The sequence below is a fragment of the Agelaius tricolor genome, unplaced genomic scaffold (genome assembly GCF_023055355.1).
Source record: "Agelaius tricolor isolate 1412-34295 unplaced genomic scaffold, bAgeTri1.0.p SCAF_3, whole genome shotgun sequence".
Lineage (NCBI taxonomy): Eukaryota > Metazoa > Chordata > Aves > Passeriformes > Icteridae > Agelaius > Agelaius tricolor.
The window spans coordinates 69,218,112-69,239,779 of NW_027269263.1; the positions used below are offsets into that span (position 1 = coordinate 69,218,112).

The following is a 21,668-nucleotide window of genomic DNA, read 5'->3' on the forward strand; positions in this document are numbered from 1 at the left end:
ACAGGGGAACTGGGATGGGGGGACAGGGGTATTGGGGAGACTGGGATGGGGGAACAGGGGGACTGGGATGGGGAACAGGGTACTGGGATGGGGGGACTGGGTACTGGGGGGACTGGGATGGGGGGGACAGGACTATTGGAGGTACTGGAATGTGGGGACTGGGGGCACTGGGATGGGGAACGGGGGGTACTGGACATACTGGGATGGAGAACAGAGTGACTGGTTTGAAATGATAGAGCTGGAAAATCCATGGCAATAATTCCATAGAAACTGCAATTGTTCCATCCTGCCAAGTGAGAATTGGAGGATTTTACATATATGGATTTTTCCTATATGTTTTTATCATGAAAATTCCAATTTTGGAGAAAATATCCATTTTGGAGAATATACCAATTTGGGACAATATACCAATTTGGGAGAATATATACCAATTTTGGCCCTGCAGGAGGATGAAATTCCCTAAATCCATTCTGGTTTGAAATGAGGGAACTGGAAAATCCATGGCAATAATTCCATTAAAACTGCAATTGTTCCATCCTGCCAAGTGAGAAATGGAGGATTTTTCATATATGGATTTTTCATGTATGTTTTTATCCAGAAAATACCAATTTTGGAGGAAATATTCATTTTGGAGAAAACAACAATTTTGCCCCTGCAGGAGGATGAAATTCCCTAAATCCATCCTGGTCAGCACAATGATGGAGCTGGAAAATCTATGGTAATAATTCCATAAAAACTGCAATTGTTCCATCCTGCCAAGTGAGAAATGGAGGATTTTTCATATATGGATTTTTCATATCTGTTTTTCTCATAAAAATTCCAATTTTGGAGAAAATATCCATTTTGGAGACAATACCAGTTTGGGAGAAAATATCCATTTTGGAGACAATACCAATTTTGCCCCTGCAGGAGGATGAAATTCCCTAAATCCATTCTGGTCAGCACAATGATGGAGCTGGAAAATCCATGGCAATAATTCCATAAAAACTGGAATCATTCCATCCTGCCAAGGCAGAATCAGAGGATTTTTCCAGGCTGGCATCTCTCAGTAAAATGAGATTTTTTTTTCCAAGAAATTGTGGCTGCTCCATGCCTGGAATTGTTGGATGGTGCTTGGAGACATTTGGGATGGTGGGAGTGTCCCTGCCCATGGAATTGGAGGAGTTTTAGGTCCCTTCCCACCCAAACCATTCCACGATTCCAAGATTTTTTTCCGGGATCAAACCTTTTGGAAAGAGCTCGTCTCTGCTGGCTCCAGCTGTACCTGGTAAAGAGCAATAATCAATGGCAATAATTCATATTTAAACCCAGTATTTAGAAAGCTTCAGGTTGATATTGCAAAATTATCAGCTAAATAGCAGCAGGAGTTATTTTTTTTAAGAAAGAAGAGATGAAATTGAGAATTTTGGTGAAAAATAGCTGGGGTGGGGGGGGGATGGGGATGACAGAGACTTGAAAAAAATGAGAATTTTTTTTTTTTCTGCCTTCCTTGTCACCTTTGAGTCACTTCCTGAGGATTCTCTGTGGTTTAACAGTTGCACCACTAAATTCAAATAAGCTTGGGTTTAGTTCAAGCCTTTTTTCAGGGCTGGTTTAACTTTAGGTCTGACTTAAAAAGGCACCAGAACGATTTGAAATGTTTGGCATCACCCCTGGAGCAGCACCAGGGGTTCTGAAGGCGCAAGATGCCAAAACTGCTAAGAAAGAAAACCAAAACCAAGAATAAATCAAACCAAAAAGCAAAAAAAATTTAACTGGGTTGTGAGCACTGCATGAAGATCCCATGAAAAAGCACCAAAAATGCTCTTTCATGAGGTATTTTTTCTTATTTTCACAATTTTTTTGGACAGAATTAACAAAATTAAAGGGGAAATAAAATAAAATGCTCTTTCATGGGGTATCTTTGATGGTTTTCACTATTTTTTGACAGATGTGACAAAATTAAAGGGGTAATTAAAAAATGCTCTTTTATGGGATATTTTTGTTGATTTTCACCTTTTTTTTTTGACAGATGTGACAAAATTAAAGGGGAATTTTAAAAAAATGCTCTTTCATGGGGTATTTTTGATGGTTTTCACCACGTTTTGACAGGTGTGACAAAATTAAAGGGGAAATAAAATAAAATTGGGCCTAAAATAAATAAATAAATAAATAAATAAATAAATAAAATAAATAAATAAATAAATAAAATTTTAATATAATGCAATTTTAATAAAATAAAATTTTAATTTAATTTAATTTAATTTAATAAATAAAATAAAATAAAATAAAATAAAATAAAATAAAATAAAATTTGCTGTGAGATCGTAGAGATTAAATGAGTTTTTTTTTTGAGGGAGTAAAGAATGGGGTAAGGGTTGACACCCACCTTGGCACTGGTGTGGAATAAATTAAAAATTTGGGTTAAAAGGTCCAGATTTTGCATTTTATGCCTCTTGTTTTTTGGTTTGACACCCCTTTAGAGAAAGCAAAGCAGAAATGGGAGGAACAAATTTTTCTCCATTTGAGCTGATGAGTAGAAAATCACAAATTATGGAGAAAAGTGGCGAGAAATCAGTGCTTGTTGTCAAAATTGGCTTCAAAAATTGATGGAAGAGACAGAAACGATCAGAAATTTTAGGAAATCAAGGGGAACCAACCCAAATTGTGATGTGACAAATGCCATGGGAGGGTGGTGAGGCCTTGGAACGGAATTCCCAGAGAAGCTGAGGTTGCCTCATCCCTGGAGGAGTCCAAGGATGGGAAAACCTGGGATGGTGGAAGGTGCCCATGGAAGAACTCCTGGAATGTGGAATCAGGAGATGCTTAAGGTCCCTTCCCGCCCAAACCACTCCATGAGCATAAGGAAATAGGAGAAAAAAAATCAGCATTTCCCATGGTAATAAATAAGAGAAAAGCAGAGGAATTCAGCTTTTCCATGAATTTCTGGGATTGAGCCAGGGCAGGAGAAGGATCCTCTCCTGGTTTGCAGGTTGTGTTCTCACCCTGGGCTCCTGGCACTGCCCCACACAGTTAGTTAATTTGTTAATTAGTCAATAATTAACAAATTGATTTGCTTTACCCTGATGTCATCAGGAACCGCTGCTCCCACCTCCCACCTGAGTCATTCCATTGCAACTCTTTTCCTTCATGGAACAACCAACAGAATAACTCAGTTTTTGGTTTTTGTTTTTTGTTTTTTTTTTTTTTTTTTTTCTGAATAAAAGAGGGAAATAAAACTCCAAAGGGCTTCTTTAAGTTCACATTTATTCACATTTAAGCACACCAGAACCTTATGAGTCAGGGTTTCGAAGAAGCCGAAGTGAAGCCGTGCCAGGAACCGGGTCCCCACCACGGTGACATCACGGTCACCACCCAAAAAAGTCATGAGGCACCAAAAAGGGACAGAGAAACTCCAAAACTCCACTTTAAAATGGGCTCTGACCTCCCAAGGCTCCAGTTCCCCTCCTCAGCAAAAGGAACAAAATTCATTAGAATTAAAATAATTGGGAAAGATTTTTAGGATGATCCGGTCCGAACCATCAGAAGTGCTGATGGATAAAATTCCTTGGATTCTTGGTTTTTCTAAGCATTGAAAAAGGAGCTGAAATTCTACATTTCCTCCCCAGAAGTAGCTCCCAACACTAAAACATCTAGATTTCATTGGGACACTGAACTGGATGATCCCACTGGCGGTGGAAACCTGGATGTTGTGACTGCAGATCTGCTCTTGAGATATCCCAAAATCACAGAGACCTCCTCACACCTCTCAGGTCAAGGCTGTGGATTTTTCCCCTTTTAAGGACAACCAGGAACATGTTTTTGTCTCAGCAAGAATTCCAGGTTTTTATCTGCCAGAAGGAGCTAGAAAAACCCATGGATCTGGCAAATTTGCTGTGATAAATGCTATAATATTATTATTATAAATAAATAATAATAAAGAAATAAAAATAAATAAATAAAAATTTTAAAATAAAGAAAAAAGAATAAAATAATTTTATATTTATATTTTTATATATTTATATATTTTATATATTTATAATAATAAAATAAAAGAAAAAAAAATAAATAATGCCATAAAAACTGCTATAAATGGTGTTCTCCCCCCCCCAAAAAAATCCCTTTTGCTTCCTCCTGACTTCATTTTTTTCACTGGGCAGCAGCACTTTGCACTCTACTGCTGCTGTAGCAAATTTTCAGGGTGGGTGAAATACCCACAAGGGCACGTTCCTGACTTATTTGGCGAATAAGTGACTCATAAGTGAGCTGGCCCATTGTTGTTCCTTATGTTTTGTTTGCCAATCTTTGCTGCAGAGATCAGCAGAGCCACAGCAGAGCCTGGGCACTGAGCACAGAGACAGCCCAGCAAGGAGCAGGGCCCAGCCTCTCCATGAATCATTTATTATGGATTCGGCACTGTGGATCCCGCTGCCCAGTGGAATCCCCTCCAAGGCTCCTCGCTCAGCCAAACACAGCCTTTGCCCCAGCGTTCAGGACAGGCTGTTCCTAAATCCCCTTGTGTAAGAGGTTGGGCAATCCAGATCTCCCCGTTCCCTCTCCAAAGTCGATTGCGACATTCGCTGTTGGATGCTGTTTTGGTGTTTCTGCCAAGCCTAAAAATCATCCTCGGCTTCTTCTGCTCCATGCAGGGTTCAATACTGGGGTGAGGCAACTCAGAACCATCAGGAGGGACTTTAATGAGCCCCTTCCTTGATCCCCTCAGAGCCTTTCACCATCACTTTGTATCTGTTCTGGCCCAGCAGTTTTCCTCAGCCCCTCGTTTTGGCTCTTCCCTCAGCCCCTTCCCTCAGGGTCTTTCTCCATCCTTTTTTATCTGTTCTGGCCCAGTGGTTTTCCTCAGTTTCTCATTTTGGATTTCCCTCAGTCCCCTTCCTCTCATTCCTTGTTTCTCATTCCTGTTTCTTGCTCTTTCTTTCCCTCACCCCTCACATGATTCCTTAAACCCCTGCCCTCACCTCAGTCCTTCAGAGCCTTCTCTCAATGCCCTCAAAATCCCTTCCCTGATCTCCTCAGCCCCTCATTTTGGCTCTTCCCTCAGGGCCTTCCCCCATCATTTTTTATCTGTCCTGGCCCAGCATTTTCCTCAGTTTCTCATTTCGGATCTTCCCTCCAGTCCCCTTCCTCTCATTCCTTGTTTCTCATTTGTTGTTTCTTTTCCTTCTTTCCCTCACATGATTCCTTAAACCCCTTCCCTCACCTCAGTCCTTCAGAGCCTTCTCTCAATGCCCTCAAAATCCCTTCCCTGATCCCCTCAGCCCCTCATTTTGGCTCTTCCCTCAGCCCCTTCCCTCAGGGCCTTCCCCCATCTTTCTTCATCCATCCCCTTTCCTCACCTCCTCACCCCATTTCTGTGTTATTCACCCTCATTCTCTGTCTTCTCCTGCTCTGAGCCCATCCCTCACTTCAGTGCCTTCCCCAGAGCTTTGTTTTGGATCTGTCCTCATTCCCTCACCCCTCATATCATTCCTTAAATTCTTTCCTTTACCTCAGTCCTTGCCTCTCAGAGCTTTCCCTCAATCCCCTCAAAACCCCTTCCCTGATCCCCTCAGACACTCATTTTGGCGCTTCCCTCAGGGGCTTCTCCCATGATTTTTTATCTATTCTGGTCCAATGTTTTTCCTCAGTTTCTCATTTTGGATCTTCCCTCAGACCCCTTCCTCTCATTCCTTGTTTTCCTCACCCCTCACACCATTCTCTGAGTCCTTTCTTTCACCTCAGTCCTTGCCCCTCAGAGCCTTCCCTCAATCTCCCCAAAACCCCTTCCCTGATCCCCTCATTTTGGCTCTTCCCTCAGCCCCTCCCCTCAGCACCTTTCCCATCATTTTTTATCTGTTCTGGCCCGGTGTTTTTCCTCAGTTTCTCATTTTGGATCTTCCCTCAGACCCCTTCCTCTTCTTCCCTGTTCTCCTCACCCCTCACATCATTCCCTGAGTCCTTCACCTCATTCCTTCCCCCTCAGCCCCTTCCCTCAATCCCCCCAAAATCCTTTCCTGATCCCCTCAGTCCCTTCCCTCAGGGCCCTTCTCCCATATTTCTTTATCCATTCTGGCCCCTTCCCTCATCTCCTCACCTCATTTCTGTGTTGCTCACCCTCATCCTCTCAGTCTCCTTCCCTCACTTCAGTGCCTTCCCCAGAGCTTTGTTTTGGATCTTTTTCCCCTCATTCCCTCACATCATTCCTTAAACCCCTTCCTTCACCTCACTCCTTGCCCCTCAGTGTTTTTCCTCAGCCCCTCATTTTGGCTCTTCCCTCAGGGCCTTTCCCCGTCATTTTTTATCGGTTCTGGCCCAGGGTTTTTCCTCAGTTTCTCATTTTGGATCTTTTTCACCTCAGTCCTTGCCTCTCAGAGCCTTCCCTCAATCTCCCCAAAATCCCTGCCCTCAATCCCCTTCCTGATCCCCTCAGCCCCTCATTTTGGCTCTTCCCTCAGGGCCTTCCCCCCATATTTCATTATCCCTTCTGTCCCTTTTCCCTCACCCCTCACATCATTCCTTAAACCCCTTCCTTCACCTCAGTCCTTCACCTCAGTCCTTCCCTCAATCCCCCCAAAACCCCTTCCCTGGTCCCCTCAGGACCTTCTCCTCATATTTCTTTATCCCTTCATCCCCTTCCCTCATCTCCTCACCCCTCAGCCCCATCCCTGTTCCCGATGTCCCCTTGTCCCCCATGGATTGGGATACCCCCGAAGTCCCTCATAGGATGGCTCCAGGCCACACAGACACACATGGAAATGGATATCTAAGCAGAAAAAGAAGATAAATAATTCAGTGTTTCTGCACCACCTGGAATCTGCCCAGATCAGCCCAGCAAGGAGAGAGTCTGTCCTTGAGTAGTTGTGGGAAGAGCTGAGGTCAGGTATGGAGGGGCAGAGGGGATCAGGAAGGGGATTGAGATAAAATACTGAGGGAGAAAGACTGAGGGGAGGGAGGGGGCTCCGGCCATCATGCGAATTGTGAGTGATTAAGGAAAGAAATTTTGGGACTGAGGAAAGGCCCGAAACAAGAACACAAAGGGAAAATACTGAGGGGGAAAGACTGAGGTGAGAAAAAGAGCTCTGGCCATGATGTGAGGGGAAAAGGGAAGGAGTTTGGGCACTGAGGGAAGGTCCAAAATATGGCTCTGGGCACTGAGATGAGAGCTCAAAGCAGAAGAATGAGGCAAGGGGCAGTGGGAAGAGCTGAACAAACATTGAATTGGTCAGGAAGGGAATTGAGGGAAACTGAGAGAAGACCCAAAAAAGGGAAAACACTGATGGGGAAGGACTGAGGAGGAGAAAGGGGTGTCTGCCAGTGCTGTGCGGGGATGAGGGAAGGGGCAGCGGGGAGAGCAGAAGTCAGGCATGGAGGGGCTGAGGTGATCGAGGAGGAAGAGAGGGCAAGACTGGGGCAAGATCCCCACCAGCGGCAAACACCGATGGCCGAGCCGGGAGCTGACAACGCGGGAGCAGCAATGAGGGACGGAAGAAGACAGGCCAGCTCCGGCCAGCCAGCGGCCGGTGACCGCGGGAAGAGGAAAACCCGCGGGCGGCCCCTCGCTGTCTTTCCGGTTCAGTTTTCACTTTCTGTTTTTTTCCGCTCCGCTCCCGCCCCACGTCCCCTCCTTCCCTCCCTCCCTCTTTTCCCTCCTCCCCCGCCCGCTCTGTCCTTCCACTTCCTGGGGCCGGCGGATGGCGGCGGCCGCCCCGCGCCGCCTCATGCCGCCGGCCCGGTAGCGGCGCCGCGCCGGGGCCGGGCGGGGCGGCCATGAGGGCGGCCTGAGGGACGGCCCCGAGCGAGCCCCGGCCATGGGCGAGAGGCGGCGCGGGGAGAGCGGCGAGCCGGGCACGGGTAAGCGGGGCCGGGGGGTGAGGGCGGGCGGCTCCATCGCGCCCTTCCCTGCGACTTGGGCGGTGGTTACCGGCTCCATGCCGCTCTTCTTGAGGGAGGGAAAGGCGAGCGGCTCCATCCCGCTCTTCCCTGGGAGAAGGGAAAGCGAGCGGCTTCAATCAGCTCTTCCCTAGGAAGGGGGAAATTACTGACTCCATGCGGCTCTTCCTTTGGAAAAGGGAAGGCGACGGGCTCCATCGTGCCCTTCCTTAAAGAGAGAAGGGTTCCCGGCTCCATCGTGCCCTTCCTTAAAGAGAGAAGGGTTCCCGGCTCCATCGTGCCCTTTCTTAAGGAGAGGAGGGTTCCCGGCTCCATCGTGCCCTTCCTTAAGGAGAAGAGGGTTCCCGGCTCCATCGTGCCCTTCCTTAAGGAGAGGAGGGTTCCCGGCTTCATCCCGCCCTGTCCCTGGCAGAAGTGTGTGTGTGGGAGGGGGGATTACTGCTCCATCCCGCCCTTCTCTGGGAAGCAAAGGGTTACCTCTCCATCGCACTTTTCCCCGGGGCAAAGACGATTTACCGGCTTCATCCCGCCCTTCGGCGGGGAGCGGAGCCTTCGCCGGCTCCATCCTGGGTCAAAGAGGGTTCCCGGCTCCGTCCCGCATTCCCTGGGGGAGCCGAGGAGCGGCCACGCCGCCTTTGCCCCTCTCCCGTGCCCGTTGCTGTCGGTGAGGCCCCGACGCCGAGCTCCTGGAAGCCTGGGACACGTAGGAACCCAGATGGTTTTGAAATTTCTCTGCCTCACCAGCGACACGTTGGCTTTTCCAAGGGCTTGATCCCAAGGCCTGAGCGGCTGGGAAAGCCACGGGGCTTTTTTGGACGTGCTGGGTGATGTGGGCGCCCTTCGGGAGTGCGATTTGGGAATAAAACCAGCGTGGATGGGCGCTCATCCTCTCCTGGAGGGGCTGGGGGTCTCTCGGTCCCCCTTTGGAGCAGCTGCAGGGCTGAAATTTGGCCTTATAAGGGGAGGAAAACACGTTTGTGCTCCGGTCTTGCACAATTCTAATCCCAGATTGTCCTCGAATTATCCCGCGGAGGTTTGGATTGCGGCAGAGTTTGCCCAGCTCTCCTAAAGGGAGGATGATCTGGGATAGATGAAACAAGCAGGAGGCTGGATGGCACGAAAAGAATTGTGAATCATGGCCCTTGCTCCATGGAAACCAAGGTTTTTTCCCTAAAAACCGTGCGTTCTGTGGTGATCCAGAATGATCCAGAATGGTGCAGGAGGTTCTCTGCTTTTTTTGGGTTTCTCAAGTCAGAACATAAAATTAATGGATTTTACCCCGAGTCTTTGATCAAAATGGATATTTCTTAGTGCAACTCCAAGCTCATTTTGGTTTTTATGAAACATTTTATTTTTTATAAACCACGGGGTTTTTGCTGGGGTCGAGTCTGGAAATCGCTGCTCTGCTCTAGAAGGGATTTTTAATAAAAGTTCTGTTGTAACTGAACTGTCAGATTTCACAGAAATTGTTGTTTTCCAGCCAAAAAAAATCGTTATCAGAGCATTTCAGAAACTCTTATCTCCTCTGGTAAGAATTGTGATTAATTACAATTAATTGCCTTGCACCACAGGCTGTTCGGTGGCTCTGATATTGGTTTTCTGCAACATTTGCATAAAATTTATTTCTTTTTACTGTTCCTCTTAAACCTGCAGTTTTTGGCAGCAGCAGAGCCAGCTTGAATATTCCCCATTCCCACATCTTCACCCTTGGTATTCCTTCAAATCCCACCTTGGGATTTTTTTCCCCAAAGTCACCAATTCCTTGTTCTTGCTTAGGATCCCTTTGAGACCAGAAGGTGAAATGTTGATTTTTTGGGGGGGATAAATTCAGTTTTTTGCCCAATCTGGAATATTTTTTTTGATGGTGAGACCCCACTGATTCTGAGGGAATCTTTGGATTTGAGTGCTTGGCACTTTGGTTGTTTCTATTGGGAATTTTCAGGGTGTGATTTCCCCAGCCAGAGGATCCATAGGGAATGTGGTTGGAGGGTTTGGTTTGATTTTTTCCCTTTTCCCAAAGGGAATTTCGATTGTTCCTGACACTGCTGCTCTCTCAGCTCTGTGAAAAATCACTGAACTGGCTGATTTTGCAAACAAAACATTGGATTTTTTGTTGTCCAAGTGCCAAAATTCCTGTGCTGGTGACTTGGGAAGAGTCAGGGGTCACCAGAGTGAAGCCACAGCCCTGGGTGAGGTGACAAAATTGGAGTTTTGGGATGAAAACTCCTGATTTTATCAGTGAATGTGTGAAAGGTGCAAAAAGCACATTTTGAGTTTCCTGAGCAGCTGAAAGGAGCAGGAGGGAGGTTGTAAAATCCAAGGTTTTGCTCTTGGAAGGATTTGAGCCGGAGGATTCCTGCCCTGAGGGGTTTTGTCATCCCAGTGGGGCGGATGTGGCTTTGTCCAGCCGGGAATGGGGACCTGTCCTTTTCCAGGGGGAAAATTCCAACTTCTCATCCAACCCAAGGGAGGTTTGGTTTTTATTTCCCTTGAATTTCTCCATCTGCTGGTGCAGCAGGAGAGGCTCCATCATTTCTCCACCAGGCTGGATTTTTCCAGCTTTTTCCCTCCTGGATGAAACATTTCCTTTGGAATTCTTTTGTTGGAGCCAAACAAAAGAACAGAAGGAGCAAAATTCCGGGTGGGAATTTGGAACCAGCCGGATTTGCTGATGACACAAAGATGACACAAAAAGGGTTTTTTTTTAAAATTTGTTTTGTTTGTTTTGTTTTTAAAGCATAATGCAGGAACATCACTTTCCCTTCCCATGAGGAAACTGCTGAAATTCCCTAAAATTCCCTGCCCACCCAATGGGGTTTGGGTTGTGCTGTGAGATCAAATCTGCAGCTCTCTGGAGGCTGCAGAGTGCCCTGAAAAGATGCCAGGAATTCCCTGCAGCACCAAAAACCCCATCCAAACAAATCCTGTCAGCCCCTTGGAAACATCTGCAGCCTCCACATCCTCCTTCCTTTTCTCCATGGAGAAATGTTCCCTAAAATCCAATCCAGGAATGGGGACCTGTCCTTTTTCAGGGGGAAAATTCCAACTTCTCATCCAACCCAAGGGAGGTTTGGTTTTTATTTCCCTTGAATTTCTCCATCTGCTGGTGCAGCAGGAGAGGCTCCATCATTTCTCCACCAGGCTGGATTTTTCCAGCTTTTTCCCTCCTGGATGAAACATTTCCTTTGGAATTCTTGTGAAGAACAGAGGGAACAAAATTCCGGGTGGGAATTTGGAAACAGCCGGATTTGCTGATGACACAAAGATGACACAAAAAGGGTTTGTTTTTTTTTTAATTTGTTTTGTCGGCCCCTTGGAAACATCTGCAGCCTCCACATCCTCCGTCCTTTTTCCCATGGAGAAATGTTCCCTAAAATCCAATCCAGGAATGGGGACCTGTCCTTTTCCCATGGAGAAACATCTGCAGCCTCCACATCCTCCTTCCTTTTTCCCATGGAGAAATGTTCCCTAAAATCCGACCCAAACCCTCCCTGGCACAGCTGGAGGCCAAAAACGGGATCAGAAATGGGATCAGGGAGTGCTGAGCTGCTCCAGAGCACGGAATTCCCAGCTGGAATCAGCCCTGGGTGATTGGGGAAAAATTGGGAAAAAAAAATAAAAATTGGAAATCCCAATCCAGCCCCTGGGTTTGCTTAGGAACAACCACCCTGGCTCACCGAGTTAGAAACAGGCAAAGAAATGATCCCAGCCCAAACCAGGATCAAATTCCCGAGTTTGGGGCCAAGGAGGATTAATTTAGGAACGTGGAGCTGCATCCTGAAAACTCTGGGAACTCCATTTCCTGAGGAAAAGGGGGGATTCCTGCATTTGTGGGTTGGTTTTTATTCCTGCAGGAATCACATCAGGCCAGCTTGTTCCAGAGGTTTGTTCTGATCCCAAGCCATCCCATTCCCAACGCCCGCCTGGAAAACCATGGAAAATCCCACTGGGATTTGGGTCCTGGGGCGAGGGCGGCTCTGCTCTCCCATGGCAGCTTCAGCCACCAGCACACGCAGGGTTAAAATAATTCCCTGTGTCCTGGGGAGGGCAGAAACTGGGAAAGTGGAATTCCAGGGTTGGAGAAACCCTCGGAGATCCAACCCAGCCACATTCCCAAGGTGGCTGCCAAGGCCACCACTGGTGTCCCCAGGTGTCACTTCCAGCTTTTCAATCCCTCCAGTGCCCTTCCCGTGCTTTTTAGGGGGGGAAATTTTCCCTGATATCCAGTTTTTCCTGGAATTCCTGTTGTTCCCAGTCCTCTCAGCAAACAGCTCCCAGGAATGGCATCAGCTGGAGAAGGAAAATCCCTGGATCTCAGCTGGAGAAGGAAAAAAACCCCTCTGGATCAGCCAGGGAGAGACTCCGGGTTTTCTGGGAGATCCCCCACAGGGAAAGGAGGAAATTGGGATGGGAGGAGTTAAACTCCAAAAGAATTTGGGGAAAGATGATCCCAAGGAACCTCTGGAAGAACACAAACTGGGTTTTTTTTGGGATACTTGTGGCAGGATGAAAAGCTCCTGGATTTATCCCAAATTCTGGTGTAAATCCACAGTGGGATGCGGTGGTGCCAGAGCTGATCCTGCTGGGGATTCCAAATATTCCAGCTCATTCCAGACTTGGGATCAAGGCAGGAAAATTGCTGGATTTTGAGGAAATTTTGAGGAAATTTTGAGGAAATTTTTGAGGATTTGACAGCATCCAAATGGCTGCAGTGAATGCTACTCAAATTTTAAGGTTAAAAATGTAAAAAGAAAAGGAAATTCTGCATTTCCAAGGCCTGGAGCTTTCCTGCTGGGCTGGGAAGCTGCTGAGTGCTGAGGCCACCCAGAGATCCCAGAAAAAAGCAGGAACCAGAGGCAAATCCTGGATTTTGGAAGTCCATGGCCTCAGCTGAGCCAGGGGAGCTCTGGGTTGGATTTTAGGGAACATTTCCCCATGGAAAGGGGGTCAGGCACTGGAGCTGCTCTGGCACAGGGGTGCAGCCCCCATTCCTGCAGGGATTTCAGGCCCTGTGGATGTGGCACTGGGGACATGGGTGACCCTGGCAGTGCTGGGAATGGTTGGATCCCATCCTAGGAATCTTTCCCAGCCCCAAGGATTCCCTGGCTCCAGCAATGCCATCCCAGGGCAGGGCTGGATAAACCATTCCCATCCCAGGGCAGGGCTGGATAAACCATTCCCATCCCAGGGCAGGGCTGGATAAACCATTCCCATCCCAGGGCAGGGCTGGATAAACCATTCCCATCCCAGGGCAGGGCTGGATAAACCATTCCCATCCCAACAATGCATAGCTGGATAAACCATTCCCATCCCAGCAATGCAAGGCTGGATAAACCATTCCCATCCCAAGGCAGGGCTGGATAAACCATTCCCATCCCATCAGGGCTGGATAAACCATTCCCATCCCATCAGGGCTGGATAAACCATTCCCATCCCAGCAGGGCTGGATAAACCATTCCCATCCCAATGCAGGGCTGGATAAACCATTCCCATCCCAGGGCAGGGCTGGATAAACCATTCCCATCCCAATGCAGGGCTGGATAAACCATTCCCATCCCAGGGCAGGGCTGGATAAACCATTCCCATGCCAGCAGGGCTGGATAAACCATTCCCATCCCAATGCAGGGCTGGATAAACCATTCCCATCCCAGCAGGGCTGGATAAACCATTCCCAGCAATGCCATCCCAGCAAGGCAGGGCTGGATAAACCATTCCCATCCCAATGCAGGGCTGGATAAACCATTCCCATCCCAGCAATCCCATCCCAGCAGGGCTGGATAAACCATTCCCATCCCAGCAATGCAGGGCTGGATAAACCATTCCCATCCCAGCAATGCCATCCCAGGGCAGGGCTGGATAAACCATTCCCATGCCAGCAGGGCTGGATAAACCATTCCCATCCCAGCAATCCCATCCCAGCAGGGCTGGATAAACCATTCCTATGGGGCTGAGCCAGGTCAGGGGTGCCCAGGGCTGCTTCCAGCTGGGAATTCCGAGCTCTGGAGCAGCTCAGCATTCCCTGATCCCATTGTTGATCCCATTGTTGATCCCATTGTTGATCCCTCCAGCTGAGCCAGGGGAGCTCTGGGTTGGATTTTAGGGAACGTTTCCCCATGGAAAGGGGGTCAGGCACTGGAGCTGCTCTGGCACAGGGGTGCAGTCCCCGTTCCTGCAGGGATTTCAGGCCCTGTGGATGTGGCACTGGGGACATGGGTGACCCTGGCAGTGCTGGGAATGGTTGGATCCCATCCTAGGAATCTTTCCCAGCCCCAAGGATTCCCCGGCTCTGCTCCTCCTGCCCAGGAGAAGGAGCAGGGAGCAGCAGATCAGCAGAATTCCAAGGATTCCCATGGATTGTGCACAGCAGGGAGGGCAGACCCGGCATTCCCTGGATTGGAGCTGCCTTTGGGAGCTGCAGGAGGGCCTGGCTGGAGTCTGGGCTGGAAGGGTGGGAATTCCCCAGGGCCAGCTGGGAATTCCCAAGGGTTTCAGGGATCATCCATCCCCTCTGGATCTTCCAGCCCGGGGCCATCCCTGCTGTGTGATCCCATTCCTGGACTTTGCCCCATGGATCCAGTGCCATTCCCAAGCTTCTCCTTCCCTCAGTGCCTTCCCAAGTTTCTCATTCCCAAGTTTCTCATTCCCAAGTTTCTCTCCATGGATCCAGCTCCATTCCCAAGTTTCTCATTCCCAAGTTTCTCTCCATGGATCCAGTGCCATTCCCAAGTTTCCCATTCCCAAATTTCTCATTCCCAAGTTTCCCTTTCCCAAGTTCCACTCCATGGATCCAGTGCCATTCCCAAGTTTCCCTTTCCCAGGTTTCCCAGGTGTCCCCAGTGTCCCCGGTGTCATTCCCAAGTTTCCCATTCCCAAGTTTCCCATTCCCAAGTTTCCCAAGTTTCCCATTCCCAAGTTTCCCTTTCCCAAGTTTCCCTTTCCCAAGTTTCCCAAGTGTCCCCAGTGGATCCAGTGCCATTCCCAAGTTTCCCATTCCCAAGTTTCCCAAGTTTCACAGGTGTCCCCGGTGTCCCCGGTGCCATTCCCAAGTTTCCCATTCCCAAGTTTCCCTTTCCCAAGTTTCCCAGGTTTCCCTGGTGCCATTCCCAGGTGTCCCCAGTGTTCCCGGTGCCATTCCCAGGTTTCCCCAGTGTCCCTGGTGCCATTCCCAGGTTTCCCATTCCCAGGTTTCCCCAGTGTTCCCGGTGCCATTCCCAGGTTGGTCACTTTCACTTTCCCTTCTGCCGTGGCCACTTTCACTTTCACCCTCAGCTCCCGCCCTGGTGCCGGGATTTGGGATTTTTATCCTGGGGTTTTTCCCTTTAGGATTGGGACACATCTCCCTAAATCCAGGGGGGAATTCAGGCCTGCGGCCCCCGGGCTCCGTTTCCCCTCGTTAATGAAGGAATTCAGTGATTTCCAAATCGGTTTCCCCCATTTCTGGAATTTCATTGTGAATCTGCCTTTAGGAAAAAATATTGGAGCGATCACCTGCAGAATTCCTGGATTTTTCATCGTATTCCCAACAGGTTTTTGTGGTTTATTTTTTATTTTATCCCTGAAAATATTTGATATTTTTACATAAAATGCTGTGATGATCCAGCAAAAGGAAAAGTAAAAAAAGAGAGGGGTTTAATTGGATCCTTTGAGCCGAGCTGGGATTTAAAATTCCATGAAATTTGACATTGAAAATGTAACATTTTAATTTTTATTTTTATTTAATTTTAAATTTACTGGATTCAGGAAACACATGGGGGGAAAATGCCAGGAAAAGGAGCAGAATGAGCATTTCCTCTCCTCCTTCAGGCCCCACACTCCGGGCTGGCCAGAGCTGGAAAATCCCTTTATTCCCAGGGTGCTGCTCCCTTCCCAATCCCAGAGATTCCAGAGGCAGCGCCTGAAGGCAGGGAGCGGGAAAAGGGAATTCAGAAAGGCACAAAAACCCCAAAAAAAAGGGTTAGAGCAGAAAAATCCCCTGCAAAGGCTCCCTCCACATTTCCATCCCCGCCCGTGGGTCCTGCTAGGATCAGTTTGGGATTCCTGGGTCACTCTGGGATTCCGGGATCACTCTGGGATTCCAGGATCACTCTGGGATTCCGGGATCACTTTGGGATTCCGGGATCACTTTGGGATTCCTGGATCACTTTGGGATTCCGGGATCACTCTGGGATTCTTGGATCACTTTGGGATTCTTGGGTCACTCTGGGATCCCTGGGTCAATTTGGGATTCTTGGATTCTTGGGTCACTTTGGGATTCCGGGATCACTCTGGGATTCCTGGGTCACTTTGGGATTCTTGGGACACTTTGGGATTCTTGGATCACTTTGGGATTCCTGGATCACTTTGGGATTCCTGGATTATTTTGGGATTCTTGGATCACTCTGGGATTCTTGGATCACTTTGGGATTCTTGGATCACTTTGGGATTCCTGGATCACTTTGGGATTCTTGGATTCTTGGATCACTTTGGGATTCCTGGGTCACTCTGGGATTCCTGGATTATTTTGGGATTCTTGGATCACTCTGGGATTCCTGGATCACTCTGGGATTCCGGGATCACTTTGGGATCCCTGGGATCACTTTGGGATTCCTGGGTCACTTTGGGATTCCTGGGTCACTCTGGGATTCCTGGATTATTTTGGGATTCTTGGATCACTCTGGGATTCTTGGATTCCTGGGTCACTTTGGGATTCCGGGATCGCTTTGGGATTCCTGGGTAATTTTGGGATTCTTGGATCACTTTGGGATTCTTGGATCACTTTGGGATTCTTGGATCACTCTGGGATTCCTGGGTCACTTTGCGATTCTGGGATCACTTTGGGATTCCTGGATAATTTTGGGATTCCGGGATCACTTTGGGATTCCTGGATCACTTTGGGATTCCTGGATAATTTTGGGATTCCGGGATCATTTTGGGATTCCGGGATCACTCTGGGATTCCTGGGTCATTTTGGGATTCTTGGATCTCTTTGGGATTCCTGGATCACTTTGGGAATCTTGGATCACTCTGAGATTCCTGGATCATTTCGGGATTCCTGGGTCACTCTGGGATCCTGGGATCACTTTGGGATTCCTGGATCATTTTGGGATTCCGGGATCACTTTGGGATTCCTGGGTCATGCAGCCATTCCCATCAGGAATATTCCCATTTTCCCAGGCTTTCCCGAGGAGCAGGGCTGTTCCCTGCTGCAGCCATGCAGCCATTCCCATCAGGAATATTCCCATTTTTTCCCATCATGAATCCCCACATTGATCTGGCAATTCCCAGCTGGAATATTTCCCCTTTTCCTGAGGGTTTCCCCTGGATCCCGAGGAGCTGATCTGGACATTCCCAACTGGAATTTTCCCATTTTCCCATCCTGAATCCACATTGATCTGGCAATTCCCATCAGGAATATTCCCATTTTTCCAGGTTTTCCCGAGGAGCAGGGCTGTTCCCTGCTGCAGCCATTCCCATCAGGAATATTCCCATTTTTTCCCATCATGAATCCCCACATTGATCTGGCAATTCCCACCTGGAATATTTCCCTTTTCCCTCAGGCTTTCCCCAGGATCTCAAGCAGCCACTCTGGCAATCCCCAGCTGGAATATTCCCTGTTTTCTATCCTGGATCCATCCCCACATTGATCTGGCAATTCCCAGCAGGAATATTCCCATTTTCCCAGGATTTCCCTGGGATCCCGAGGAGCAGGGCTGTTCCCTGCTGCAGCCATGCAGCCATTCCCATCAGGAATATTCCCATTTTTCCCATTTTTCCAGGATTTCCCGAGGAGCAGGGCTGTTCCCTGCTGCAGCCATTCCCATCAGGAATATTCCCATTTTTCCCATTTTTCCAGGCTTTCCCGAGGAGCAGGGCTGTTCCCTGCTGCAGCCATGCAGCCATTCCCATCAGGAACATTCCCATTTTTCCCATTTTTCCCATTTTTCCAGGATTTCCCGAGGAGCAGGGCTGTTCCCTGCTGCAGCCATTCCCATCAGGAATATTCCCATTTTTCCCATTTTTCCAGGCTTTCCCGAGGAGCAGGGCTGTTCCCTGCTGCAGCCATTCCCATCAGGAACATTCCCATTTTTCCCATTTTTCCAGGCTTTCCCGAGGAGCAGGGCTGTTCCCTGCTGCAGCCATGCAGTCATTCCCATCAGGAATATTCCCATTTTTCCAGGCTTTCCCGAGGAGCAGGGCTGTTCCCTGCTGCAGCGCGCCGTGGCCGTGCTCCGGAGCTCATCCCTGCACTCCGGCTCCCAGCAGGGTTTCCAGTACAGCAGAGCCATCCTGGTGGAAAATGAGCTTTTCCTGAGGGAGGTAAGGCTGCAATCCCAGGAAAAACGGGATTTGCTGGGAATGCTGCTGGATTGCCAGCTCTCTTTCCTTTCCCCCTTGAAATTCCCAACTTTTTTGGTTTTTTTCCCCCGTCCTTGCACTTCCATCCCCATCAGGAATAAACAAACCCTGCAGCCAATGGTGCCCAAAATTCCTGGAGCCTTGGGAATTCCAGAATCCCCTGGGAATTGGGGAAACTCCTCTCCCTGGGCTGCGTTCTGTTGAGGGACCTCAGGGTGGATTTTGGGGATGTCTCTGTCTCCACCTTTCTCTTCCTTTCAACTTCATTTTCCCAGCTGGCTGGAGTTTTAAAAATCCTTCATTCCCACTTTTAAAAATCCTTCATTCCCACTTTTAAAAATCCCTTCATTCCCACTTTTGGAATTCCTCCATTCCCACTTTTGGAATCCCTCCATTCCCACTCTTGAAATCCCTCCATTCCCACTTTTGACATCCCTCCATTCCCACTTTTAAAAATCCTTCATTCCCACTTTTGGAATTCTTTCATCCCCACTTTTGGAATCCCTCCATCCCCACTTTTGGAATCCCTCCATCCCATTCCCACTTTTGGAATCCCTCCATTCCCACTTTTAAACTCCTCACATTCCCACTTTTAGAATTCCCATATTCCCACTTTGAGAATCCCTTCATCCCCACATTCCCACTTTCAAAATCCCTACATTCCAAATTTCAAAATTCCCTCATTCCCACTTCTAAAATCCCTTCATCCCCATTTTCAAAATCCCTTTATCCCCACATTTCCACTTTTCAAATCCCCTCATTCCCACTTTCAAATTCCCTTCATCCCCACATTCCAAATCCCCACATTCCAAATCCCCACATTCCCACATTCCAAATCCCCACATTCCCATTATCCCAATCCCCACATTCCCAATTCCAAATCCCCACATTCCAAATCCCCACATTCCCACATTCCAAATCCCCCCATTCCCATTATCCCAATCCCCACATTCCCACATTCCAAATCCCCACATTCTCATTATCCAATCCCCACATTCCCATTTCCAAATCCCCACATTCCCACATTCCAAATCCCCACATTCCCATTATTCAAATTCCCTTCATTCCCATTATCCAAATCCCCACATTCCAAATCCCCACATTCCCATTTCCGAATCCCCACATTCCCATTATCCCAATCCCCCATTCCCATTATTCCAATCCCCACATTCCCATTATCCAAATCCCCACATTCCCATTATCCCAATCCCCCATTCCCATTATCCCAATCCCCACATTCCCATTATCCCAATCCCCCATTCCCATTATTCCAATCCCCACATTCCCATTATCCAAATCCCCACATTCCCATTATCTCAATCCCCACATTCCAAATCCCCACATCCCCACATTCCCATTATCCAAATCTCCACATTCCAAATCCCCATTCCCAATTCCAAATCCCCACATTCCAAATCCCCCATTCCCATTATCCCAATCCCCACATTCCCATTATCCCAATCCCCCCATTCCCATTTCCACATCCCCACATTCCCATTATCCCAATCCCCCATCCCCATTATCCCAATCCCCCATTCCCATTATTCAAATCCCACATTCCAAATCCCCACATTCCCATTCCCACTGCTGATTTTCCCTCCCTGTTGTGTTCCATTTTCCTCTCACCTTTTTGGCATTTTAATGCTCAGGAATTCCACCCCATCCCGGTGCTCCTCCAGCTCCTTTTCCCCCTAATCCTGAAAACCCCAAAAAGTGGGAAAATGCGGATTGGTTTTCCGGGATCGGCATTCCCTGGGATCAACCCTCGGGGTTCCTCTTGCAGCTCCGCGCCTTTGCCCGCGCCAAGGCGGCCGCCGGCTACAGCCCGGAGGAGCTGCGGGAAACCTTCGCCTTCCTGCTCTTCGACAAGGAGGAGGAGGTACCGCCCCATTCCCGGCATTCCCGGAATTCCGGGATCACATCCCTGCTCCTGTGGCCCGTCACGCCCGGCAGATCCGCTGGGGGCGCTTCCCGGAATTCCTGCTGGGAACGGCGCCGGGAGCAGCTCCCGGGGGTTGGGATGGATCTGATGGGAGGAAATGGAATTTCCCTTGGTGCACTGGGATTATTCCTTGGGAATGTTGGGATTGTTTGGGATTCTTTGGGATTATTTGGGATTCTTCTTGGGATTATTTGGAATTCTTCTTGGAATTCTTCTTGGAATTCTTCTTGGAATTATTTGGGATTCTTTGGGGTTCTTTGGGATTCTTAGGCTCCTGGGGGGTTTTAGGGATGGATCTGATGGGAGAGAAGAGAATTTCCCTTGGTGCACTGGGATTATTCCTTGGGAATGTTGGGATTCTTTGGAAATATTTGGGATTATTTGGGATTCTTCTTGGGATTATTTGGAATTCTTCTTGGAATTCTTATTGGAATTCTTCTTGGAATTATTTGGGATTATTTGGGGTTCTCTGGGAGCCTTTGGCTCCTGGGGGGTTTTAGGGATGGCTCTGATGGGAGAAAAAGGAGTTTTCCTTGGTGCCACTGGGATTATTCCTTGGGAATATTTGGGATTCTTTGGGATTTTTTGGAATTCTTTTTGGAATTATTTGGAATTCTTATTGGAATTATTTGGGATTCTTATTGGAATTATTTTGAATTCTTTGGGATTCTTTGACTCCTGGGGGGTTTTAGGGATGGCCCTGATGGGAGAAAAACAAATTTTCCTTGGTGCACTGGGATTACTTGGGATTCTTTAGGATTCTTTGGAAATAGTTGGAATTATTTGGGATTCTTTTTGGAATTATTTGGGATTCTTTGGGATTATTTGGGATTCTTATTGGAATTCTTATTGGAATTATTTGGGATTCTTTGGGAGTCTTTGGCTCCTGGGGGGATTTAGGGATGGCTCTGATTGGAGAAAAAGGAATTTCCCTTGGTGCACTGGGATTCTTTGGGAATATTTGAATTGTTTGGGATTTATTGGAATTCTTATTGGAATTATTTGGGATTATTTGGGGTTCTTTGGGATTCTTAGGCTCCTGGAGGGTTTTAGGGATGGATCTGATGGGAGAAAAAGGAATTTTCTTTGGTTCCACTGAAATGAAATGGAATTTTTTGGGATTCTTTGGAAATATTTGGGATTCTTTGGAAATATTTGGAATTCTTTGACTCCTGTGGGGTTTTAGGGATGGATTAGATTGGAGAAAAAGGAAATTTTCCTTGGTGCCATTGAAATGATTCATAATTATTTGGAATTACTTGGAATTCCTCATTTCCCGGGAACATTTCTGCTTTCCTGGGAATGTTTCTGATTCCCTGGGAACATTCCCACCCTTGATCACCCAGTAACCGATTTCCTGGGAATGTTTCTGATTGCCTGGGAACATTCCCACCCTTTCTCACCCAGTAACCGATTTCCTGGGAATGTTTCTGATTGCCTGGCTGTGATCCTGGAGGCAGGGAGGCAAGGGAGGGTTCCCTGTTTGCTGTTCCCTATTCCCCGTTCCCTGTTCCCTGTTCCCCAT

General features: G+C 48.0%; 1 protein-coding gene across 4 annotated transcripts in view; it reads left to right on the forward strand.

Moving 5' to 3' along the window:
- Positions 1-7,545: 7,545 nt before the first annotated feature.
- The window catches only part of TASOR2 (transcription activation suppressor family member 2), a 50,452-nt gene continuing 36,329 nt past the window's right edge, over positions 7,546-21,668 (forward strand). For all 4 annotated transcript variants that reach the window (XM_071424206.1, XM_071424207.1, XM_071424208.1 and 1 more), the window contains exons 1-3: positions 7,546-7,827; positions 18,023-18,162; positions 19,985-20,080. In XM_071424206.1, coding sequence (XP_071280307.1) covers positions 7,785-7,827; positions 18,023-18,162; positions 19,985-20,080 — 279 coding nt within the window. In that variant the 5' untranslated portion in view covers positions 7,546-7,784. The remainder of the gene's footprint in view (positions 7,828-18,022; positions 18,163-19,984; positions 20,081-21,668) is intronic.